This window comes from Acanthochromis polyacanthus, chromosome 6 (assembly GCF_021347895.1).
Source record: "Acanthochromis polyacanthus isolate Apoly-LR-REF ecotype Palm Island chromosome 6, KAUST_Apoly_ChrSc, whole genome shotgun sequence".
NCBI lineage: Eukaryota > Metazoa > Chordata > Actinopteri > Pomacentridae > Acanthochromis > Acanthochromis polyacanthus.
The window spans coordinates 12,489,802-12,516,714 of record NC_067118.1 but is presented as its reverse complement, the minus strand read 5'-3'; the positions used below and the strand labels follow the sequence as shown (position 1 = coordinate 12,516,714).

Here is a 26,913-nt window from a genome sequence, read left to right as displayed (position 1 = left end):
CTGTGTGCATGTGACAGCCCGGCTGGTGTAGGCTATCACCTTCTCACAGCCTTTATCATCCTGCACCAGCACCGCACCAACAGAGTCTTTGGAGGTGTCGGTGTACACCTTGAAAGGAAGTGTAAAGTTGGGCAGAGTAACCACCGGGGAGGATGTCAGCACTTGCTTGAGATAGGTGAATGCTGCTTCGCACTCAGTTGACCACTCAAAAGGTACATTCTTCCCTGTCAGCCGGTGCAGTGGTGCAGCGTGTTGAGAGAAGTCACACACAAACCTCCTATAATAGGAGCACAGACCCACAAAAGCCCTGACCTCTGAAGGGGTGCGGGGCGTCGGCCAGGTTCTCACCTTCTCAGTGTTCCGTGGGTCTGGCTGGAGACCGTCCCTTGAGACTACGTGGCCCAGGAACACCACATGGTCCCTGGCAAAGTGGCATTTCCTGGGATTCAACTTCAGGCCCGTCAACTGGATCCTGGAAAGGACTTCTTCCAGATGATGGAGGTGGTCTGTGAAAGTACGGCTGTAAATCAGGATATCATCCAAATAAACCATACAAATGTGCCATGGCAGACCTCTCAGGATGAGCTCCATCATACGTTGGAAGGTGGCCAGGGAGTTTGTCAGACCCATGGGCATAGCCCACCACTGATACAGGCCACGGCCGGTCGTGAAAGCCGTTTTCTCACGATCGTCGTCAGCTACTTCTACCTGCCAGTAGCCATTTGAAAAGTCAAGTGTGCTGAACCAGGCCGAGCCAGCCAAAGCATCCAGACTATTATCCACTCGTGGGAGAGGGTGGTCTTTGATCGTCACTGCATTCATGCAACGATAGTCAATGCAGAACCTCCACTGTCCCCCTTTCTTCCTTACAAGCACCACTGGAGCCGCTCAGGGGCTGCAACTCTCTTCCACAACTCCATCAGCGAGCAGCTCAGCCAACTGACGTTCAATCTCTGCTCGTTTCTCAGGAGATGTACGGCTGTAGCGGCTGGTGGCACAGCTGGGTGGCTGTCAGTGACATTTGAGTCAAACAGCTGTTGAACCGAAGTGCTTTCCAGAAGAGAAATGCAAGTGACGTCACAGATTTACCTAGCAAACTCAAACATTGAGATTAGGACCCTGCAGTGTTATTTATGACGAGTTACGATGAGTTGTTTAAAATGAATGTTTTTCTTTTAAATATGATAGTTAGAACCTTACAAAATTCTGTAAAATACATATTAACCTGACTAAATTAAATAATATAGCTAAAATCTTGTAATAATATTGATAATAGAGCTAAACTGACTAATTAATAACTTGAAGTTACCCTACAAAATATAAAAGGAAAATCCAAAAAATCAAAAAGTTGCCTATGAGTAAGCATATCTGTGACAGTGGAGAGGAATGACTTCCTTTTAACAGGAAAAGTTTCTCAGCAGAACAAACACGATAAAAATTAATAAGTCAAAAAACTGGAGCTATTTATTCATCCAATGTCTCTGTGTTGTCCAGGTGAGCAGCCCAAGATAACCTCATCTCTGATGTTGCTGAGAAACCCAGTAAGTACAGAAGAATTTCCTAAATCATGAAAGTTTTCTATAGCTAAATAAAGATTTTATAAGCCCAGGCTCACAATACAGGAGGTTAGGTCAAATTTACCACTGTTTCACCCCAATGAATTACTATTGAAATGCCAGGGGCACCACATGCTATTGGCAAGCAACGCAAAACATACTAGCCCATGACGTTAATGTTAGCCACAAACTGAATCTCACCTTCAGTTCTCGCTAACAAACAGACATTCCTTGTTGACTGCATTTTATTCATCCATTTTGTCCCCCAGATTCATTTAGCCCCCTGATTTTGTTTTTGCATCACTGCGTTTACTAAAAAAAAGTTGCTGCACCTCTGTTTTGTTTCTATCTGCTTCCTTGTGTTATCAGAAGTGGTGCACTGCTGTCTGATTGCTCTGTCTGCCATGATAACATAAATTACTTGTCATTTAATTGGCTGTCTCATATCTCCAGCACTGTCTGCTTCTCCTTTTTGACCTTCTTGTTCAGTATAAATGTTTGACACATAATTCACAAGTGTCTTGACTTCAGACAGAATATTGCAAACATCTAGCAGAGTAAGTTTCTGGAAGCTAATGCTAATGTGTGGTTTTAGTACACAACGGCTGCTGTTTTTGTTTCTCCATCAGGTACCATCCAATCAGGTGAAGATGACAGACAAGGGGCCCTCAAGAGGTTTAGTGCCATGTGGCCCTCCCTCCGGAGAGGCAAAAGAGACAGTGAGTACTATCCTCAAAAGAAAAAAAATAAGAAGTTCAGGTTATGAAGAAGGTAGTGCTGGATACTTGGTGATGTTGTGATAAGGGGTTACATATCAATTGAATGTGTAACTGTAGTCAGGAGGGAGTTGTAGATTTGTTCCAACTGCAGTGACTTATGCATACAACAAATCGACAGTGTTATATTGTGTAGAAGTAATTAAAAGGTCAACACTTAATTAGGGCTGGGCGATATAGCCAGAAAATTAAATCTCGATTATTATTTTTTTTTTGGCTTGAAATCCGATAAACGATTTTAATCGTTTTTTTCTGTGTAAAGAAAGACAGTTAAACATTATTCAAAAATAGGATCTTTTATTGAATTCCAAAACGTCAGCATTTAACTGCATAGGCAATAATAGTTATTACTTAGGTAATTTTAGCAAGAACACTTGCATTGGCACTGCATTGAAATAAATAAATAAAAGGAAAACTGTAGAAAATAAAACAATGTACAAATTACAACTAACAAAAACAAAAACTCTTGGAGCTGGCCTCGGTGCATGTAAGGTGACGCCTGACACATTGCTCCCACTCTGCCGGGTGCTTCTGCTTGAGGTGCTGAAAGAGATTTGTTGTGCTACTTCCCTTCGTTTTCACCGTCTTTTTACAAACTCTGCACAACACCTCGGTCTGTTCCGTGTCTGACCTTACATATCCAAACCAAGTCCATACTACTGAAGTCACGGTACCCCCTTTTTTTTTTTGCACAATATCGCCCTCATTTTCTTCTCCTTTCTCCACCTCCATCTCTCATGCGTATCCCTGTCGTATCTCAGAATGTTGACTGTAGACTGTGCTACAGCGCCAGTCCTCCTGGTATGGCAACTGTGTGTATTACACGCGTCGGGTAAAAATAGCGGAGGGACATTAACATTAAACTCGATGTTGAGATTTAATTTTTTACACATCGATTGAAAAAATAAAATCGAATTAATCAAATTAATTCGATATATCACCCAGCTCTACACTTGATGCTTGATGACTGCTTGTAGATTTGCTGCAGCAATAGGCAGTCAGAGAGAAGTTTTGTTTAGTACTGAAAGAAATGGGAGAAACACAATAAGTGCAGCTGTAAATGCTCAAATAAAACTGTACTATGTAAGTATGTCTTTCCTTTTAAAGCTGGCTGCTCCTTCTATTGTTAGATCAGCTGACCAAATATGAAATGGATTCTCACTAATGCACACTTACTAGAACTGTGAGGCCAGTGATTCAAGATCAGATAATGTAGCTCCAGATTCAGAAATAGCTGCAGACCTATAACTAAATAGCATTTTGATGCTGAAGTGATACAGAGATTCTGAATACAGAAATCACATATTCCAGACAGTCGTGCTAGCAGTGAAAAATGGGTCTCTGGAGTCACAGTAGTATTGTTGGTGTTTCATGACCCCCACAGTGCTGTCAACCACACTTGAATAATGGCAGCAGTTTACATCAAAGGAATAGGACTAAAAAAGGTTGTCATATTTCTTCAGTGATGTAGAAATTGTTCGGTTTTGCAAAGGTTGAGTTCATAGCTACATATTGGATTGATCCCAACAACAATATCTTATGTTATCACAATGGAATTGTCCAGTCCATGAAGACTACCCTACTATTTCACCTAATTTCCAGGATAAAATTTGGTCCAAATGAGGGACTACTGTCACCTAACCAAAGGAAAAGTACAACCTGTTGATGTTATTATCATAATTTAATATCCCACTAGTGGGAATTCAGAATATGTTAAACAGTACCTGCCTTCCTGTTGATACCTTTCGTATGTTCATCTTGAACATTAGCTATAATCACTGCACCTAAAAATACCCTGACTGACTAATACATTGAAGTGCCATTGAATAGGAAAGAGGTGGCTTTCAGGAGTCATGCCATCACTAGACTGTCTGCAGTTTGTATTAGATATGCTATCATCTTTCTGCTACACTAGGAAATACTGACCTGGAAACTCTATGTCCAGCTTATGTTGTCTGACCAATTCAGTGCTTTTAATAGCATATGGCCTGCCCTGCTCAGGAAAATCATTCAGGTTGATGCTCTACTAGTGACCTAAATCACCAACTATGATCACCCCATGACTCTGGATGCTGCACATTCAACATTTTAACTACCTGTTTGAACAGTATGGATTGAAAGTGAGTGCCCTGATTCGTTTGAATTACTTATGGCAGCCCAAATGTGGAAAAAACTTAGTCAGAGCTTTAACAACTTAACTGGCAGTTATTTTATGCAGCACACATTATTGTTAACAAGTATGGGTTGCCACTCTTTGTCTTTGGCAGAGGACCAACACAGTCAATTATGATGTGGTCAAATGGATGTTCAATTGCGGCAATCTGTTGCAAAGGGGCTGGAAGTATGACCTGATTGGGTTTCCCTGCATTTGACACACGTGACTACTATGACTATATTGAGCTACATTATGTTTCAATCCTGGCAAAAACGTGTCCAAGCAAAAAAACAGAGTTGTACACTAGTGGAGTAATAATAGTGCATGCCCTAATTGAGGATATTTGTACAACAGCTAATCTGAATTTTGCTGGCCTCTGCCACCCTTTCCCTCTATCTACCATTCTCAGATTGAGATTTTCTTTCCTCCAAATGGGATTTTGGAACTCTATAACAGTTTTTAGTTACCTCTCCAGTAATCTTAGCAGGGAGTATGGGGCAAGGGTCTGCAGGGCGACACTGAAATATGTGGCGCTACTGGGATATTAGCCATATCAGATTGAGGACCAAGTACTACTACAGTGATAACTGCATGCCAAAGCTCAATGTATTTGTGTTTTTTTGTGTAGAAGTCAAAGATCCTGAGCACATAGAGCAGCTGAGCCCATTGGTGGCAGATGAAACATCCCGGCAGCATCGCTACGTCAGCGGTCAGTACTTCTTTGAATATCTGGTAGTGGTCAGCCTCAAGAAAACCAAGGACGGCAACAACTATGAACCTCAGATCACTTACCAGTTTCCCAAGGTCAGTCTGATGATGAGACTCAAACATACACTCAGGGACGTGTGCTGAATGAGGCTTGTTAGAATTTTACAGTGTCATTCTGGAGAGCAAAATAGGTGTTTGTTGTTGGTTTTGTATTACCCTCAGCTCCACACGACAGTGGACCTACAGTATTTGAGAAAAAAAATTAACAAACCACATTGAATGAGAAAGTTTACTGTTTTTTGGATTAACTTTAAAATAATCTGTGTTGCACCATTGGAAATCAACAGCAATCACTGCCATTTTTATGCTGGAAACCTGAGAATAATTGCTGGTAGTGCAGCAAGTGATAACAGAATCTGTCATTACTACTGCTCCGTACAGTGTTTCCGAATCTGGTGATCACAATGTGTGTTTATTATTTATACATGTATTCTAATTTATGTGAAATGGTTCAAGTTGACTTAGTGTACACAGAAGGAAGCTTTAGAACATTTAAAGCTGGCAGGAGGATCTGTTACTTCAGTATTGTAAAAGGATTGTTATAAAGGTCCTTTGTAGAGATCTTGACTGGTTGTACCACAACTTATAAGCTGATGCAAGTCATAAATGACACACTATATAAAAGGTAGCTTCATGATCGGCCCACAGAACTGGGTCTAAAAATAACTATACTACCTTGATTTCTGTCTGAAACATTAAGACGTTAAAATAGCCCTTTTCATACATAGCAAGTTTGTAATTTTGGCTAAAAACAACCAATTCATTTGCAATTTCTTGAAATTGTTCAACAATTTTGACTTTTGCACATACCGACATTAATTCAGTTCAGTTCATTTTTATTTATATAGTGCCAATTACAATTCAGATTGTCTCAACATGCTTTACAGAACACATATTCATGAACCCCCAGAGCAAGCTCTAAGGTGAGAATGGCAAGAAAAAACTCCTTATTATTGGGGAAAAAAACCTTGAGCAGAACGCAGCTCATATAGGGGACCCATCTCCGCTGGCCGGCTGGGTTGAGAGAGACAACCCAGAATCTCTCAAGTTAGACATTTTAGTTAGTGTCTTCTTATAATTTACCCTTGTTCCTCAACCAGAAATGTTTATCTTATAGTTTTGTGACATTCCTATGATAGAAATGTCATCAATATGTCCACTTGGGAATTTTTACAGCGATGACCTGCTGTGTTCACACATTGGCAAAAATTGGATATTAGACCATCTTTATACTAGGAAATTGACATCATAAACTCCTCTTGTTGGCCATCTAATGATTTTGACGAATGATTTTGACAATTGAGATAAGTTCAGGGCTGCAGTACATGTGTGAAACCTAATGATAATGAGTGTAAAATTAGATACAGCCTGTATGTATGTGTTTACTTTCAGAGAGATGGGATGGCGAAATTTCAGAGGGAGGAAGAGGAAAAGACGTTAAAGGCACTCACCCTCTTTTGTTTCCCAGAGGGCATCAACTGGGCTCCTTTGACAGAATACCGCAGGTATAACATTCAACATTGATCAACTGACCGTTAACTGAGAAACTGTTAACCAGTATTTCAGGTTTTGTTTATTGTACATCAATGAGCATCATATGTCCTCAGCTTTTATTGTCTGTTTCCAGTGAGACCTTCTCTTTTGTTCTGACTGAGATTGATGGTAGCAGAAGAAATGGTTACTGCAGGAGATTGCTGGTTAGTGTATAGACTAAAAGCATCCTCAGTGTCATCATTTAGAAAATATTTTTTTATGTTAATTAAAATATTTCCTTTCACTCAACAAATCCTCAGCCTGGAGGGAAAGGAGCACGACCACCTGAGGCCTACTGTATCATAAGCACGCTGGCTTGTTTTGGCCTCTTTTCGAAGGTGAGTTCAATGATGGAGATCTTGTGATGAAGCTGCTTTACTGCTACTCAGTGAAAAAAAACTTGATGCATTGATCTTCTGATGTGTGCTCACTTTTGGCCTGCCTGATCCTGCTTTGGAAACAACTGATTCCACAAAGTGCTTTGGTCAGTCTAATCATGATTTGACCCTGAGACTGTCACAAAACTAAGGGCTGGACCTGAGCAGAGAGCCACACTACCAAGGCTGGCTGAATGAAAGTGATTTATTGTTTGGGGGTGAATAATGGCACAGAACGGGGGATCCAGGCAGGCACAGAAGGGGTCCAGGCAGGTATGGGGGTCCAGGCAGGAACGGGGGGGTCCAGGTAGGAACGGGGGGGTCCAGGCAGAAGGAAACCGGTGAAGAGTTGCTGGGGAAAACGGACGAGGGTTCTGGGTGGCTGGATCCCGGACAGCTGGGTCTGAGGGGAAGCAAGAGAAAACAACGTAAGAAAAACAAGGCAGGAACTTAAACCGATTGTGCAAGAGGCTAGAGAGCGAACTGAACTGCGTGGTTCTGGTTCAACAATCTGGCAGGGAGTGGAAGGATGAGCCGGTACTTATTGCTGGGGTGTGTAATCGGGTCGATGATCGTCAGCTGTCCGGGAGCCGTAGAGGAGGTTGATTGCCTGAGTGGAGTCAGCTGAGAAGCTAGACTCCACTCAGGCACCGAGCTGCAGGGGGAGAGACAAGGCAGAGGAGCGGATGGGAGACAGCAAGACAGACAGGGCAGAGGAGCGGATGGGGGACAGGCAGGACAGAGGAGCGGATGGGAGACAGGCAGGACAGACAGGGCAGAGGAGAAGGGAGCTGTGACAGTACCCCCCCTCAACGGGCGCCTCCCGGCGCCCCATGGACCCAACCAAAGAGGGGCCCACCGGGGCAATCAAGGAGCAGACAGAGACATGCAGAAGGACACAGGGACCAGATGGAGCGGAAGGGACCAAAAGGACAGGAAGGGCAGAAAAAACGAGGGGAACAGACAGGAGGGAAGGACGGGAGGGACTGAAACGACAGGATGGAAGGACGGGAGGAACAGGAAGGACAGGAGGGAGAGAAACGGGAGAGGGACTAAAGGGGACTCAAGACTGGAACTGGACCTGGGCTCAACTAGACTGGGAGAGGGAATGAACTAAGACAGGACTAAAGACCGGACTGAGGACAGGACTGGACTGGACTGAACTGAGGGAAGGGAAGGACAGGGCTGGACTGAGACTGAGGGAAGGGAAGGACAGGGCTGGACTGAGGGCAGGACAGGACCGGACTGAACTGAGAGCAGGGCAGGACGGGAACTGGACCGGACTGAACTGAGAGCAGGGCAGGACGGGGACTGGACCGGACTGAGGGCAGGAGCTCCGGGGGTCGGCCCGTAGGCTGAACTGGCCGGGGATGGACTGGTCGGAGGGTCCGCTCCGGAGGACGGACAGGCCGGGGATGAGTGGGCCGAAGGGTCCGTTCCGGTAGGCGGAGGGTCCGTTCCGGCGGGCGGACCATAGGTCGGACTGGCTGGGGATGAATGGGCCGGAGGGTCCGTTCCGGTGGGCGGCCCGGGGGCCGGACTGACCGTGAATGGACGGGACGGAGAGTCTGCTCCGGGGGCCGGCCCGAAGGCGGGACAGGTCGAGGCCGGACCGGCCTGAGGATCCATTTTAAAGGGTGGCCCGGAGGCGGAGCTGGCCGAGGGTAGACTCGCTGGAGGGTCCACCTCCGAGGACGGCCTGGGGGCCGGACAGGCTGAGGCAGGTAGGGAAGAGACCGGACGGGCCAGGGTTTGACAGACTGGGGCTGGCTAGGCGGGAGGGGCCGTATTGGAGGGTGGCCCAGAAACTGGACAGACGGGGTGGATCGTTCAGGGGGACGGCCCGGGGGCGGTACAACCAGGATGGACCGCTTCAGAAGATGGTCTGGGGACTGGGCAGGTAGGAGCTGGATAGACAGGAGGGGCCGCTCCGGCGGACGGCCCGGGGGCCGGACAGACAGGAGGGGCCGCTCCGGTGGACGGCCCGGACAGGACAGAGGGGCCGCTCCGGCGGACAGCCCGGGGGCCGCTCCGGCGGACGGAGCAGGATCCAGGGGCCCCTCCGGGGGCGGCGCAGGATCCAGGGGCCCCTCCGGGGGCGGATCTGGAGGGGAGGCGCAGAGCCTCTTAAGGGACTCGAGGGAGGCCTTAAGCCTTTCGAAGGCAGCCGAAGTCCTGGGGGCTGGAGGCGGAGCGTCGACCACCGCGGGGACTGGAGACGGAGCGTCGACCACCGCGGGGACTGGAGGCGGAGCGTCGACCACCGCGGGGACTGGAGGCGGAGCGCCACGGCGTCTCCTAGCACCGTGTCTTCGGCGGCCAGGTCTCTCGGTGAGCGGTTCTTCCTGCTGCAGGGGTTCTGGAGAGGAGTGGCTGCCAGGGGAAAGCCTTAGAGGGCCAGACAGGTTGGTCAGGGGGGTCTCCAGGAACTCCTGAATGTAATCGGGTAAGTAGCCAATTAGCCCCGGTCGCTGAGCCGCTAATCGAAGACCCCGGATCACTGTCTCCTCCTTAGGATCCCTCCTCCACTCATCATGTAGGTCACGTAGTGCAATAAAGTATACACTGTTCTCCAGACAGGAGAAGAGAACTACCAGGGAGGAGCCTTGGGTCCAGGGCAGGGTGTCAGAGTCCTCCGTTGGTGGAATCGGGGTCCGGGTCTGGTTCTGGAGAACAGAAGTCTGGGTTTGTGTCTGGCTCTGGGAAACATGGGTCTGGGTCTGGTTCTGGGAAACACGGGTCTGGGTCTGGTTGTTCTGGTTCTGGGAAGCATAGGTCTGGTTCTGGGTCTGGTTGTGGGAAATGGAGGCCTGGGTCTGAGTCCGGTTCTGGGGAGTGGATGAGAGGAATATGGCCCCCATGTAGACAGAAGGTGGAGTGTTAGCGTGGGGCCTCTCTGGAACTGGAGCCGGGGAGACGGGGCTGGGCAGGTCAGTCAGGGGAGCGTTGAAAAACTCGAGGAACTACTATTTTCCACACCTTCCTTTCAGGAAGGTGTGGAATATAGTGCGGTTTCTCCGCCGCCTTTCTTCGACCCTCCAATACTGCAGCGTCCCTGACCGCCTGCTCAATGGAGTTTCTCCTTACGTCACGCAGGGTGTAGAGAGACCTGATGTAGTCAAATGCCTCGTCTGATTGATAAAAAAAATAGCTGGGTCGCCAACGGGGAACAGGGGAAAAACCAGACCATCGGGGTAAGCTGCTGGGCTGTGGGGGGAAATGGTTGGTCCGAACCCCGGTAGTGGGCTCTCCAGGTCCATAGTTGGCCAGATTGTTCTGTCACAAAACTAAGGGCTGGACCTGAGCAGAGAGCCACACTACCAAGGCTGGCTGAATGAAAGTGATTTATTGTTTGGGGGGTGAATAATGGCACAGAACGGGGGATCCAGGCAGGCACAGAAGGGGTCCAGGCAGGTATGGGGGTCCAGGCAGGAACGGGGGGGTCCAGGTAGGAACGGGGGGTCCAGGCAGAAGGAAACCGGTGAAGAGTTGCTGGGGAAAACGGACGAGGGTTCTGGGTGGCTGGATCCCGGACAGCTGGGTCTGAGGGGAAGCAGGAGAAAACAACGTAAGAAAAACAAGGCAGGAACTTAAACCGATTGTGCAAGAGGCTAGAGAGCGAACTGAACTGCGTGGTTCTGGTTCAACAATCTGGCAGGGAGTGGAAGGATGAGCCGGTACTTATTGCTGGGGTGTGTAATCGGGTCGATGATCGTCAGCTGTCTGGGAGCCGTAGAGGAGGTTGATTGCCTGAGTGGAGTCAGCTGAGAAGCTAGACTCCACTCAGGCACCGAGCTGCAGGGGGAGAGACAAGGCAGAGGAGCGGATGGGAGACAGCAAGACAGACAGGGCAGAGGAGCGGATGGGGCACAGGCAGGACAGACAGGGCAGAGGAGCGGATGGGAGACAGGCAGGACAGACAGGGCAGAGGAGAAGGGAGCTGTGACAGAGACAGCCCCTCTCACTGTACCAATCTGACTTCTGACACTTTAAGCCACTGTAGTTCTGATGCCACAATTTGTAATGATTCTCACAGTGCCACTTAGTAAACAATGTTCTGCCAGTTCCTTTGACAATTACTTTTCAAAATTACATGACACCATGACTAGAATCAGGAAAAGACCTACCAAGACAGCTAACACAGCATTGACCTGAACACTCTCCAAGAAATGGACAGAATAACCAAAAACATCACAAAAGTTATTGATACTGAAGTTGAGACTGTACTTGTAGCTATAAGGGATCAAACAACCCAAATACTAGCTCTGGGAGTGCAACTCGGTCAGGCGGAGGACCGCATTGCTTACATGAAGGCTCCAACAGAGTCTGTGCAGGCTAAAGTGACACACCTGGAGAAGCAAGTGAGTGTTCTGTCCGAGCAAACTGATAATTAGGACAATCGTAAGTGGAGATGCAGTATACCTTTGGTTGAACTGTCTGAAGACACAGAAGGAACAGATCCTGTTAATTTTATGGAGGAGTGGCTACCTAGCTACCTTAAGCTTACCACCAAAACGGACAAGATCAAATTAGACTGCACGGGCACCAAAGATAGGCCAAAACCAGCGGCCCAGGCTAATCATTATGAAGTTTCACAACTTCACAGACAAGCAGCGTGTTATGGATGCAGCCTGCCGTCTGGGTACAGAGCTGGACCACCCCGCCCACACTGGACCGAGAACTTCTTTCTTCAATAATTACTCAGTGGCAGTGGTCAAGAAACGCACAGACTTGGCGTGAAAGACCAGTTGAAAAAGATGAGCATTGGATATAGACTGACTTACATTGAAAATGACTGTTCATGGCACAGAGAAGAGGTTCGACATGCCGGAGGGAGCTGCGGCATTTGTGAACTCACTCGGTTAAACTATCGGGACCAAAACAAATCCCAATATTTGAAGAATTTTCTTGTTTTTATTTTCTTATATGTTGTTCCGGTTTTTATGTGTTGACACAGCTCAGTTGTGAGTCCACAAATGCCACAGCTCCCTCCGGCATGTCAAACCTCTTCAGGATACCGTGTGCCTCCATTATATTAATAGTCTACATTAATGATGAATTAGCTTCAACTTTGTATGTGGAATGTACGGGGAATTCCTAATCCTGTAAAACATAGGAAAGTACTTATGTTCTTGAAAAATTAAAATATAGATATTGCAGTCATGCAAGAAACGCACTTTAATGATGCCGAGCATTTGAAGCTACAGCAGGGAGTTTTTGGACTAATATTTTTCTCATCATTCACTACCAGAAGTAGGACCGTCGCTATACTAATAAAAAGACTCTGCTCAGACAAGTGATGAACACCAGTTAATGGAAGATTTCTTTGCCCAAATCAATCTCCCAACATTGTCAGAAGCACAGAAAAGTCTTCTCAATGTCCCGATTGCAAGAGAAGAAATAATTCATGCTATTGAAAGTTTATAGAATGAGAAATCACTAGGACCAGACGGATGCTGCAATGAATTTTGTAAAGAATTAAAGGATCTACTTATAGAACGGTTACTTTAAATGTTTAACCATGCATTTTCTACCACGGAACTGCCACAGACTCTTTCAGAGGCTAACATAACACTCACATTGAAAAAAGGGAAATGCCCCGAATCTCTTTCCTCCTATAGACTGATTGCTCTACTAAATGTGGACCGAAAACTGCTTTCTCGTTCATAATCAAGGATAAAGAGGATCAAACTGGTTTTATAAAAGGCAGAAACAACAAATAGCATGTAACATCTCCTTAATGTTATCTAGGTTTCCCAGCAAAAGTCTGTAGATGGTTTGGTGCTTTCCCTATTTTACACATTAGAAAAATTTGGTTTTGGTACCAATTTTGTGAAATGGGTCAAAATCATATATAATGACCCTCAGGCAACAGTTATGACTGGGCTGACTTAGGGCACTTAGAGGACACCTGAACAGGTCACCTGTCTATCACAAGGCTACACATAGAGACAAACAAGCACACTCACATTCACTTCTATGGACTATTTAGAGTTACCAGTTAACCTCACATGTTTTTGGACTGTGGGAGGTAGCCAGAGTACCCACAGAAAACCCACGCATACACAGAGGGGATATGCAAACTCCTTGCAGAGGCCGGGACTCGAATGGGGAATCTTCTAGCTGCAAGACGAGAGTGCTAACCACCGAGCCACTATGCAGCCCCTGCTGGAACTAGTTGTATGCAAATAGATGCATTCCTCAGCCCTGGCAATGGTAATGCAGCTATATTATGATTATGTATTATCCTGTCTGTGCAGATATTTGATGAGGTGGAGAAGCGTCGGCAGATCTCCATGGCCATGATCTACCCATTCATGCAGAAGCTGAGAGAGGCTCCATTCCCAGCTCCGGGAAACACAGTGGAGATTAAGAGCTTTATTCCTGAGTCGGGCACTGAGGTCAGAGGAACACCCCTCCTCCTGTTTATGACTTGTCACTTGTAGCTTACAAGTACAGACACAAAAAAAATCTGTAATTTCTCTTTTTCTCTTCTTACCATTTTTTGATGAGTACCTGCAGGTTTTAAAATGTTTTAAAGGGCATAGAAAACAGTCCCCTCAACAAAGCCATTAGATGATAGAGCCTTTAAATTGAATTGACCGAAATGTTGACTGTTTTTTCTCTTATCTACTCTAGAAAGTCATGTTAGTTCCGAAATGTTTTTGAATGTGGTAGGGTTCTGATCTCTAAACTAAATGTCATGAATGATTAGGTCAGTGAGACACAATAGATGCCTGAAAATACACCAGACTGATAAATTGAGAAAAATTGGAATCATCTATAATATGATGCCCTGAAGTGTCTGCAAGCAATATGATTTTAATATATGAATTAATCTTCCTTGTAAATGCATGTCACCAATGACTTAAGGTGGTGTTAAAACAGCATATATCCCGCTATAGGTCTGTTTTTTCTACATGAACTCTTTTCTATGAGTAGCGCATGTCAGTGCACTCTGCATTTCATGAAGACTGCATTTCTAAGTGTAAATACCACAGTACATTGAAGTTACAAAGCTACTACTTTGTACCACTGTAGTTAACACAGTTACCGTTTATACCAATTAGAGTGACACAAACGCAACTTAATGATCATCATGCACTGGCGTAATGCTACCACTTGAACTTGCACACTCTCGAAAAGGTTGCAAATGCGACAATTTTGGTCGCAGTCTGGTACACTGAATGCTTTCTGAAAAATAAATACATTTTCTGCTACACTCAAATGAAAATACAGTATAGCTCAGATTGTTTAAAAAAAACAAACAAACAAACAAGGATTTAGTTTAATGCTCGTCTGCCTTCATTCCAGACGGGGTAATATATAATTTATGATGTCAGGGATTAGATTTATATAGCGCTTTTTTGGCCACTCAAAGCGCTTTACAATGGATCCATTATTCATACACTCACACATTCTCACTCTGGTGGTGGTAAGCTACATTTGTAGCCACAGCTGCCCTGGGGCAGACTAACGGAAGCATTGCTGCCAATCCGCGCCTACGGCCCCTCCGTCACCACCAACATTCACACGTATTCATACACCAGTGTGAGACAGCACTGGAGGCATGGCGGGTAAAGTGTCTTAGTAAAGGACACAACAGCACGTGACTAGGCGCAGGTCGATCATAGGACGACCTGCTCTACCACCTGGCTACCTCCCACAGCTGTTCCCCCGTTCCTAAAGTAACCTGGTGAATTTTCCAAATCTATAACTTTGCTGCAATTCCAGCCAGTTCGGAAATGTAAAACAATTCACGCAACAGTAAAAAATTAAGCGCACAAACTGACAGAACTATGGTCAGGACAGCCCTATACAGACCTGCCAACCTATAGGCATTTTGCGTAGCAGGTACGCAATTCGACATCAAAATACGCTGGTACGCTCCGCCTCATTAAACTACTCAAAAAGCTGCAGACATCTGTGAGTGCTGTTAGAAATGTGGACGTGCAATACTCATGCCTGACAACATGATGCAGCAGTGTAGTGGTGCAATTTCAACCAATCATCATAGAGTAGCGGAGAATAACGAGTCTGCCGAACCCTTGTTGGCCCGCTCTCTCCTGTCCTCTGCCTCCCTCCGCCTCTCTCCCCGTTCTCCATGCCCCCACCCGCAGCTGGCTGTTAAAACGGTAAAATGGTGTGTGTGTGTGTGTGTGTGTGTGTGTGTGTGTGTGTGTGTGTGTGTGTGTGTGTGTGTGTGTGTGTGTGTGTGTGTGTGTGTGTGTGTGTGTGTGTGTGTGTGTGTGTGTGTGTGTGTGTGTGTGTGTGTGTGCGCGCGCGCGAGTGTACGTGTGTGTCTTTTGGCAAATATGTACTGTTAATAACGTTACTTTCACGTTGAAAATACGATGTCATATCGGGGAAATAAGCACCGAGAGTTTTTTTCCTATCGACATGAGCGCGAGCTGTGTGTGTGTGTGCGTGTGCACGCGTGAGTGTACGTGTGTGTCTTTTGGTATTATGTACTGTTAATAACGTTACTTTCACGTTGAAAATACGATGTCATGTCAGGGAAATAAGGACCGAGAGTTTTTTTTCCTATCGACATGAGCGCGAGCTGTGTGTGTGTGTGCGTGCGTGTTTGCGCGTGCGTGTGTGAGATTAAGTGGTACGCAAAACATTTCGCCAAGGTTGGCAGGTCTGCCTATAGGTAAATCCCAAATACACTCCCCTCCAAAAGTATTAAAACAATGAGGCCAATTCCTTTATTTTGCTGTAGACTGAAAACATTTGGGTTTGACATCAAATGAGGAATATGAGACAATAGATCAACATTTTAGCTTTTTTTTACACTGCCAGTCAAAAGTTTGCACACACCTTCTCAGTTAATGGTTTTTTCTTTATTTTCACAATTATTTACATTGTAGATTTTCGCTAAAGGCATCAAAGCGATGAATGAATACGTATGGAATTATTTAGGAAATAAAATGTGAAATTAGTCAAAACATGTTTTATATTTTTAAAGAGCCACCCTTTGCTTGATTACTGCTTTGCATACTCTTGGCATTCTCTCAGTGAGCTTCATGAGGTAGTCAGTTGAAATGGATTTCACTTCACAGTTGTGCCTTGTCAAAGTTAATTTGTGGAATTTCTTGCCTTCTTTATGGAGTGGGGACCATCAGTTGTGTTGTGCACAAGTCAGGTTGGTGCACAGTTGACAGCCATATTTGACAACTGTTAGAATCCATACTATGGCAAGAACCAATGAGATCATCTCTCTCTGTCCCTGATTCCTGCTTATAAACCAAAGATCTGGAGTCAAAGACCATCATTAAAAACACTTCGTGTATGGACTGAAGAACCCATCTCAGCCCTGCAAGATTGTTTTGAGACCACAGACTGGGGATATTTGCAGAAGTGGCAGACCTGGAGAGTCATACATCTGCTATGCTTTCCTACATCAACTTCTGCTCTGTGAGTGTAACATCAACAAAGACTATTATAGTGTTCCCAAACTGAAAGCCGTGGTTCAACAGCGAGGTGTGTGTCCTCCTGAGAGCATGGGAGACTGCCTTCACGTCAGGAGATCAGCAGGCTTATACAGAGACACAGCGGTCCTTTCAGAAAGGCATCAAAATGGCCAAGCGCAAATACAAACAGCGCATAGAGGAACACTTTGACAACAACAACACTCGGAACATGTGGCAGGGGGTCAAGAGACTCACCGACCATAAGGATGGTCAGACAATGTCAGACTCCACAGACAGCACCCTACCAGACATTCTGAACCAGTTCTTCACTCGTTTTGACCAATGCGATGGACAGGCCTCCACCTTCACTGCTCTTTCAGAGAGGGACAACATCCCCATCCACCTGCAGTAGTGTCAGGGCAGGGCCACCCTGAGCAGAGCCAACACAAGAAAAGCACCTGGTCCAGATGGTGTCACAGGAAGAGTGCTCAAGCCATGTGCAAAACAGCTGGCAGAGGTTTTCACCAAAATCTTTAAACTCTCACTGCTACAGTCTACAGTCCCCACCTGCCTTAAGACAGCCACCATCATTCCTGTGCCCAAGAAGAACACAGTGAGCTGCCCGAACAACTGGGGCCCTGTTGCTCTAACCCCCATGATAACCAAGTGCTTTGAAAGACTTCACGCCATGTTAAGGCCATATTAAGGCTGCTATTCCTGTTGACCTCGATCCACATCAGTTTGGATATAGGACAAACAGGTCAACGGAAGACTCCATCATCACATCTCTCACAGCCTTCACACACCTGGAAGGGAGTAACACCTACATGAGAATCCTGTTTGTGGATTGCAGCTCCACCTTCAATACAGTTCTCCCTCACAAACTGATTATGAAACCCAGCAACCTTGGGCTCAGCAGCTCACTGTGCTCCTGGATGTTGGAGTTCCCAAGCAACAGACCCTCGAACGTCGGGATCAGAGACCACATCTCCTCCACTCTCATCCTGAACACCGGTACTTCTCAGGGATGTGTCCTCTGCACTCCGCCCTCTACATCGATAGAGAGGAGGTAGAGAGTGTGGAGAGCTTCAGGTTCCTTGGGGTTCACATCTCTGTGGACTTGACATGGTCCACCCACATGTTTTCATTGAATTTCCAGCATTAGTTTAGGGTATTTTTAATCTCTCTTTAAACACTTGTGTGTAATTTTTTTATATATGTACTTGTTTATTTGTTATCATTCTTCCTGGTGGGGCCTTTTACCAGGTCATTATTGTAAATTGTTTTCAACTAATCTTACCTGTAAAAAACATAACACACCAGGTAAGCAGGGCCCAACAAAGACTGTACTTCCTCAGGAAGCTGCGTCAGGCTCTTCTCCCCAAAAAGCTGCACATAAACTTGTATTGCTCCACCACTGAGAGCCTACTGACGTACTACTGTACAGTGTGATTCAGCTGCTGCACTGTAGCTCACAGAAAGGACCTGCATCGGGTGGTGAGAGCAGCAGAGCGGGTGACTGGGACCGCACTACCTCACTTCAGAGACGTTTACACCAGCAGACTGCAGAGTAAAGCCAAGGGAATCACCAGAGACCCCTCACACCCAGGACACTCACTTTTCTCCCCCCTCCCCTCAGGTAGATGCTACAGGACACTAACAGTCAAAACCAACAGACTCAAAAACAGCATTTATCCCCACACTGTCAAATGTCTGCTCCCTCCCCTCTGAATGACAATATCACATACCTAAAAGTGCAATATTTATGTCAGTGCAATTCATATCATATGCAATAATCATATGTAGAACAGGTCTCTAACCACAAACCTTTTCCATACTGTAGATTTGCTCTTATGTTGTAAATATTTTTAGGGTGTGTTATATGGTTTATTTTCAATGCTGCTATTCAGACAGTACTACACTGATTTTCATTGTTTTCTGTAACAGTGACAATACAGATCTATTCTATTCTATTCTATTCTATTCTATTCTATTCTCGTCAGCGTCATGGATCAGTGGGTAGAGTGGCCGTCTTGCAACCAGAGGGTTGCCAGTTCGATCCTCGGCCCGTCGTGCTCATGTCGAGGTGTCCCTGAGCAAGACACTTAACCCCCAATTGCTCCTGATGAGTTGTGGTTAGCGCCTTGCATGGCAGCTTCCGCCATCAGTGTGTGAATGTGTGTGTAAATGGGTGAATGTGATGTGTAAGTAAGTGTAAAGCGCTTTGGATACCTTGCAGGTATAGTAAAGCGCTATATAAATACAGATCATTTACCATAAATTCATCTGAGTCACCAGCCTCACAAATTGCAAGTCAACAGTGCCTAGATGAATGTCAGACAGAGTTGTAGTAGCAACACATCTTTACATCAACAGTTCAGAGGAGACTGTGCGAATCAGGCCTCCTGAGAAACCACTACTAAGGAAAAGCAAAAAGCAGAAGAGATTTTTTTGGGCCAAGAAACACAAGAAATGGACATTAGACCAGTGGAAATCTGTGCTTTTCTCTGATGAGTCCAAATTTGAGGTCTTTGGATCCACTGCCGTGCCTTTGTGCGACACAGAACAGGTGAATGGATGGTCTCTACATACATGGTTCCCTCCATGAAGCATGGAGGAGGAAGTGTCATGGGGGTATGGGGGTGCTTTGCTGGTGACACTGTTGGAGATATATTCAAAATTGAAGGTGCAACGAACCAGCATGGCTACCACAGCATCCTGCAGCGACATGCCATCCGGTTTGCGTTAGTTGGACCATCATTTATTTTTCAACAGGGCAAACACACCTCCAGGCTGTGTAAGGGCTATTGGACCAAGAAGCAGAGTGACTGAGAGCTGCGTCAGATGACCTGGCCTCCACAATCACCTGACCTAAACCCAATTGAGATTGTTTGGGATGAGGTGGACTGCAGAGTGAACGCAAAAGAGCCAACAAGTGCTTAGCATCTCTGGGAACTTCTTCAAGACTGTTGGAAACCATTTCAGGTGACTACCTCATGAAGCTCATCCAGAGAATGCCAAGAGTGTGCAAAGCAGTAATCAAAGCAAAGGGTGGCGATTTGGAAGAATATAAAATACAAGATGTTTTGACATAATGCACACTTTTTTGTTTACTAAATAATTCCATGTGTGTTCATTTATAGTTTTGATGCCTTCAGTGAGAATATACAATGTATAATGGGCATAACAATAAAAAGAAGCCATTAAATGAGAAGGTATGTCCAAACTTTTGACTGGTAGTGTACATCTGAATGTGATGGACAACTTATAGCACCTTTTGTTAGAACCTGCCAGTTTTTCATGTGCCCATATGTCATTACCTGGAAGTAAAAGCTGAAATGTTGATCTCTTGTCTCATAGTCATTGTTTGATGTCAAACCCAAATGTTTTCAGTCTACAGCAAAAATAAAAGAACTGGCCTCTCTGTTCCAAAACTTTTGGAGGGGAGTGTAACTGTGCTCTCAGAACTGGTAAACGTGTGCAGAAGCAGTTGGGTTACTACTTACTCCTTACTTGTGAAATATAATATAGTTACCAGCCTGACTGAATAAATAGAGATTTACACACTGATTCGTGGACCACGATGCAACTTAGTGATTTCATATGAGATCCTTCAGGTGGCTACGTTTGTTTAAAGTTGTTTCCCAACCTATTCTGCATTATCCAGCCTTTACCTCAGAGCAAACACATAGCACCTTTCCTAGCAGGCCGTGTACCAGTGTCTCACCTGCTCACTGTCATCATAGGTATGTGCTGATGCTAGCTGTTGCTTGTGCTAGTTACTGTGACCAGCCCTGAAGTTAAAGGATAACAAAGACAAGGTTCTCTGGCTTTATCAAGACTCCTGTTCTTGATGGTTGCATTGAGCTTTTCTACACGTCATCATAAAAGCACAAAAAATTAACCTACATCTCATTTAATCTAATAATAATAATACATTTTATTTTTAAGCGCCTTTCAGAGCACCCAAGGACACCGTACAAAGTAACCAAAGTTAAAATACATTCAAATAAACAATACTAAATTTAAATATGTCAAAAATAAAAGAAGAAAATCAGCAATTCTTAAAACAACAGAAGAAGAAAGTGAAAGGAAGTCAAAGAGAGTATGCTCGTTCGAGCAGATGGATTTTGAGACGGGATTTGAAAATGTCCAGTGTTTCGATGTTTCGGATGCCAGGTAGGAGGGAGTTCCAGAGGTGGGGGCAGAGCGGCTGAAGGCTCTGGAGCCAGTGGTGGTTATGTGGGCAGGAGGGATGGTGAGGTTGAGGGAGGAAGATGATCTGAGAGTTCAGCTGGGTGTGTTGATGTGGAGGAGTTCGGTGAGGTACGGGAGGCAAGGTTATGGAGGGCCTTGAAGGTTAGGAGAATGGTTTTGTAGATGCTGTGGTGTGTGATTGGGAGCCAGTTAAGTGTAAGAAGAGATAATAGTCAGTTTATTGTCAATTGAGTGATATCAAAGCTGGAGCTGCTGTTGGCATATTTGTGACAGTGGTGACTTTCTACTAGATCATCAGTCTAACACGGCCGCTGGATTCCTGGCTGGAACATGTCAACTTTGGCTACACTCTTCAACTGCTTGACAGACAAAGAGGTGTTGTTGGTGTTTGCAGCTGCTGTCCTGGAGAGACGGATCATTTTCATCGCAGATGAACTGGGGTATATCACTCACCTTTACACTCACACACATAGAAATGACATGGAGACATACATTCATGTTAACTTCGTACATGAAAAGTACTGCAGTATGTGAGATGTAGCAGGTTTTATGTTATTTACTAAACAGTTGACTCTGGATGTCTGTGATGCTGTTATCTGTTTCTTACTACACTGAGCACAGATCAAATATGGCAGGTTAGAATTGGAGCATACAGTTAGTTACAGGTCAGTCTCATTTCGTTTGTTTAAGGGCTAACAGGGTGATTGAATAGAAGATATGAGTTTGTGTTCATTGTAGACAGGTAAAACCTCTGTCCAGAGGCTGCTGAATGACCTTAGCGTTTGTGATGCTCTGTGTGAAAGTGGCACTGACCATTCAAATGTTCACCAGTGACTATAACACACATTCCCTATTTTTGTTCAGGAACTTAAGATAAATAGTTAGAAACTAATATATGAGGCCAAAACAAACAAGCCAAACAATAAACGACAGAGGACGTCTCCAGTAAGTTAGGACCGTGAATAACAAACGCCTGGTCGTAGGGCCCAAGTAATTAGGTTCAAATGATGTGTCAACAGGATCTATGTGAAACGCCCTGTGTGTGGGGAAAAACATCCCCTTGGACACATGCCATAAGACAGCGCTCAAAATTTAAAATGTCAATATTTTTGGTGAAAATAAAATCCTGGCAGACAAAATTTTACATTGAGAACGCGACTCTGGAATTTTCACACAGACAATGAATGGAAAGCAAGAAATTGACAGATCCTGTGGACACGCACCAGATTTTGAAATTGAGGATAAGGCCGGGTGAAATCTGCTGTGGAAGACACCAATCAAGGCTAAGGGCAATAAAATAAATATACTTGCGATCAGTTTTCCTCTTTTTTCCTATTACCGTTATATTATTATATTTATAAATGATCTGTTTTGGTCCAGAGGCAGTAAAAATAACTAATGAACACCAAGTCCAGTAGAAGTAGAAAAGCTTTCTATTGTCTGGTGCCGACTAAAAGAAGGGTAACATACGAAGGGATTGGTGTCACTTAGCTATAGCAGTCACAACATTGTTTCTCTTTTTGTTTGTCTAAAATCAGTCCTGATATCAGCTTTTGTCTCTCTGCAGTACATTATCCAAGTCATTCATGCAGTAGCAGCCCTCCTTTACCCTTTCACCTGGCAGCACACTTTCATCTCCATTGTTCCAAAAATCCTGATTGACGTCGTGATGGCACCGACCCCCTACCTGCTGGGTGTCCAGAAGCACCTACTGGACCAGGTTACTGACCAAAGTGATGTGAGTTATGAAGAAGACAACAAAGCATTCAAGCTTTGACTTGTAATTGGAGGAGGCTTTCTGTATTTAAATGACAATACTAGTGAATTAATATTGGAGTGATCTCCTTATTCTGCCCTTTTCTTTGTCTAACACAGCTGCTGTTGGTGGATTTGTCTGAGGATAAAAAGGAGACATTCATTGTTTCAGTAAGTGCTGTAACAGCAAAAATGTTTAAATCTTTTGGTTATCACTTAATAATGTTGACAAGTAAAGAAATAATCCATAAGTGAAAAAAATAGTGTGGAATTGTAAACCTGTTTCATTCCAGATTGGCGATGAAAGCTCTATTTTGCCTCCAAAGCTCCAAAGTGAAATACTGGAGGCACTTACGAACAGACAAAAAGCATCAAGTGAGTGAACCAAAATCAAACACAATGTATCAGTTTGTAACATTAATAGTGAGTTCAATCATCACATATGCTTTCTGTTCATTGTTTCAGTGGGGGAGGAGCTGAACAGGGTGGTGTCGGAAGCCTTTCTGCATTTCTTTGTGAAGACGGTTGGCCATTACGCCTCGTTTGTGAAATACAGTGGTGCTGGAGAACGGGGCATGTTGAACAAAGAAGTTTCTACAAGGCCATCGAGTCCAAGACCACTCGACACTTCGTCAAGAAGTTCATCAAGACGCAAATGTTTGACCTGTTTATCCAGGAGGTAGAGCAGCAGCCTGGATCACAGCAAGGTATGCACCACGCACGCACAAATGCACACGCATGCGCACACACACACACACACACACACACAGTGGGAGTACCCACTTGCCATTGTGTCACAGCCCTAACGTGCTTTTTGCCCCACACTGACCGGCTCAGATAGTCTCAATCAGTGTCCCACAACATACTAGAGATGAGAAGTGAACGAAAACCTCCACATTACCTGGCGATCGCTCTTTGTTGTGGTCTGTATCCAAATCTCAGGACGCTAGAAAGCAAATCTCGTTCCGAAATCGCGCGATAGCTCGAGCCAAAACCAGTGTTTTGGCGCGACCTCTCGCGCGATTTCGGAACGAGATTTGCGTTCTAGCGTCCTGAGATTTGGATACAGACCACAACAAAGAGCGATCGCCAGGTAATGTGGAGGTTTTCGTTCACTTCTCATCTCTAGTATGTTGTGGGACACTGATTGAGACTATCTGAGCCGGTCAGTGTGGGGCAAAAGCACGTTAGGGCGGACTTTGACGCAGGGGGCCAGCTGCCCCATACTTTTCGCTAGCCAAGCTGCTAGCTGAGCTGCTTGCCTGGCTAAATACTGGAGCTATGTCAAAAATTAATTTCTCCATCACTCACATGTATGAAATTACATATGGAAACAGACCCCAGGTTGAAAAAAAAAACGAAGTTCCCCTTTAAAGTCAGGCGCTGGCTCCAAACTGGAACTGGAAACCAGCGCTGACAGTTAATAGTTGGGGGATAAATTCATGGCGCACAATCCTATAAATGTCAAAACAAAACAACAAGCATACTATTGGTCACTGACCTGGTGCCTCTTGCCAGTGGTCACAAAAAATAAGTGTGACACAGGTCCTGCTGCGATCGAGCCATGTCAGGTAGAATCCTGACTCATGACATTAAATGTTTCGTTGCATGTGAACAACCTTGCCCACTCCTTGTATGCACAACAGGAGCAGTCTCAGAACTTTTAGATGGCATGTTGTAGCAGCCTGTCATCAGCTTGGCAAAATAACCAACCTTGATCTCTACTGAGAAGAGACACTGTGTAGAACTGTGAAATACAATAATTCTTCCCATCACCAGGTCAGATTGAGATCCCAAGATCTGGTCTAAAGATCCAGTTCTAGAAATTCTCAACTGCAGCTCTAGAAAATTTGATGCAGCAGAAATGAAACACTACATCAATGTTAGTCATAGTGATACTAAGAGACTCTTCATTGAATAACATAAGATGGAACTTCATTAATCTCGAATTCCTGAAATTCTTGTGCCAAATATTACTCAGAAAATACAATAACATAAAATGCATTCAGTGACTAATAGAATACCAAAAAGACACAAGCATGATCAAAATACAAAATACGTAAATTAGTACACAAAAGAATAGAAAGTAAGAAGTAATACTGGCAATGATACTGAAGTAGTAAATACTATGCACATGATAATGACATGTTCAGGAAAGCAAAGTATTGCACAAAATACTGAAACTGATATGGCATATGCTATAAGAAATAGTCCAAAGTACTTAAATGTCCTACTACATCTGGCTGGCTTTTGAAGTATGCAAGCCAGCATTCTTTTATACTCAATTTTCTGTGCACTTACATCACATATCTCGTGCTGTCACGCATGAGTGTACACAATCCTGAGAAGCCGACAATGCACGGACAGACACCGCTCATTTCCCTCTACAGACTGCACCGGTCAAATTAGGTCAAATAAGTGCGCTATTATGAAGATGTAGTAGGTCCCAATCGTATGCATACTGCAAAAACAGTGCATGCTTTGTGACGGCAGTAACTTTTATCTTGAGAAAAAGGAAAAGGTATGCGACTTGTAATACATATCTGGATTTGGTTATTAATCGATTCTTATTGGCAAATCCCTTAAACTAAGAGGGATACGAAGTGTTTTGAAAGTGCCATCCTCAAGTCTTTCTGAAGCCAGCCTATGCTAATAACAATATATCTTTAATAAGCCAGTAGTGACAGATAAGTATTGTTGCAGTAAAGACTTGGTATGTTTGAGGTCATTTCAAAACATCATTTATCTGCTAGAAAGCCCGATGAGTTCATTTAGTTTTTCTATAGTCTGTACAGACTGGAGCCAACACACAGTACCCCAGGCAATTACTGCTATTAATTTTCTTGGCCAATGATTTTTCAATCATCCAGCAGAGATAAGGATGTGTGTAGCAAAAACCACATTTCTCGTGTGTGAAATGACATCGTGGATGTGTTTTTGTTTTTTTTTCATTTTCCCCTAATTATAAGTTACGACAACGAGTCATATTTCTAACAAATATCTCTCCATTAGTGTAGTTGGTAGTACTAAATCATAATTATATCATCACTGGTTTCATTCCCTTGTTGTCATTAGACATGGTGGACAAAACACTGATGCACTAAAGCCACTAGAGGTTACTACTTTTCTTGTTAGCATTCAACAATACAGCTGGAATGTAGTTCCATTTCATGTAGATTCATGATTTATTGGAATACACTGATTTAATTACTAACTCTTAAGTTTGGAAAATCTTAGCAATTTAAATTGTCTAGTGATATTCTGAATCATTCAATATTTTGTCAGTTCAGTTACTCTTTGTGTTTTGTTCTACAGGAGTATTTCACCAAAAGATCCTTGAATATCAGGAGAAGAAAAAAAGGGACAAGACAAAGAAACACTAGCTGGCAGGGCTCTGGGTGTACTTAGGAAAACATGTGAATGCTACTCTCTGTGTTTTATGTGGTGTGTTAGTTTGGTTTTAAATAATTATGTACCAATGTGTCAATTACTGTGTGGCTGTGTTAGTACTATTCACAGGTGAAATACTTTCAGAAGTAAAGATTTCTGTTCCCTGTGCTTATTGTCAGCCTGTGACCGCAATCTACTGCAGATGAGCAGGAAAATAATTTTAAATAAAGACTAGTTTTTCAAGCTCTTCTACATACAGTCTCAGCTTTTTTTAAATTTTTCGCAGCATCGTTTTTGTGTTACTGTATTGTTACACTGTTTATTTTTCATTGTTAGTTTCTTTATGTGTGAATGACAAATAAGTAAAATGCTCTTTGTTTCCATGAACAAAAAGGCAAGGAATGTAGCAGAGAAGTGCACTTCATGTTTCGTTTGACTTCTATGCTGTGTATATAATCCAGTTAGATGTATATTGTTAAATACTGATGCCACACAAATGACAAAATGAAATATATTCATAGATGTGTCTTCTCTTGCTGAACCCTTTGATGCATATCGGTGGTAAGGAGATGCCTATTTTCCATTAGATTTGGGTCACTTTTGACCCATGTTGTGCATCAAAGTGTTAATTAGCTTGTTTTGAGTATGCTGTTAGTGGTGACTGCAGTCCCACACGTGTGGTCAGATTAACCTGAAGGGCTTCAGACCTTGATTGTACATGACAGTTAAATTTTTACCCTGACACTCAGAAACAAACTTATACTTCAAACCTAACTTATCAGTTGATGGATCTGTTAGCTTTTTGTGGAAAGTATCTGGTAGTATTTTTTTATAAGCTCTTAATCACTGCCATTGTTTAACCAACAATTCCAAAATTTGGCTGGTATCAGCTTGTCAGATGTGTATGTTGCCAATTTTCAATTTTTCTATTATCTAAGCATCTTGTTCACTATTTTGTGACATTTTATA

The 26,913-nt window shown here is 44.2% G+C and overlaps 1 protein-coding gene across 1 annotated transcript; it reads left to right on the top strand.

The window, feature by feature from the left end:
• Positions 1–1,354: 1,354 nt before the first annotated feature.
• LOC110969990 (DENN domain-containing protein 2D) lies at positions 1,355–26,196 on the top strand. The gene is given in 16 exon segments (XM_051949723.1): positions 1,355–1,358; positions 1,500–1,541; positions 2,186–2,275; positions 5,116–5,291; positions 6,648–6,760; positions 6,883–6,952; positions 7,049–7,126; positions 13,426–13,566; positions 21,090–21,140; positions 21,142–21,243; positions 22,370–22,537; positions 22,675–22,725; positions 22,848–22,929; positions 23,020–23,120; positions 23,123–23,261; positions 25,870–26,196. Coding segments are annotated over 16 exon segments (1,476 nt in total). The 3' UTR covers positions 25,938–26,196.
• Positions 26,197–26,913: the final 717 nt, after the last annotated feature.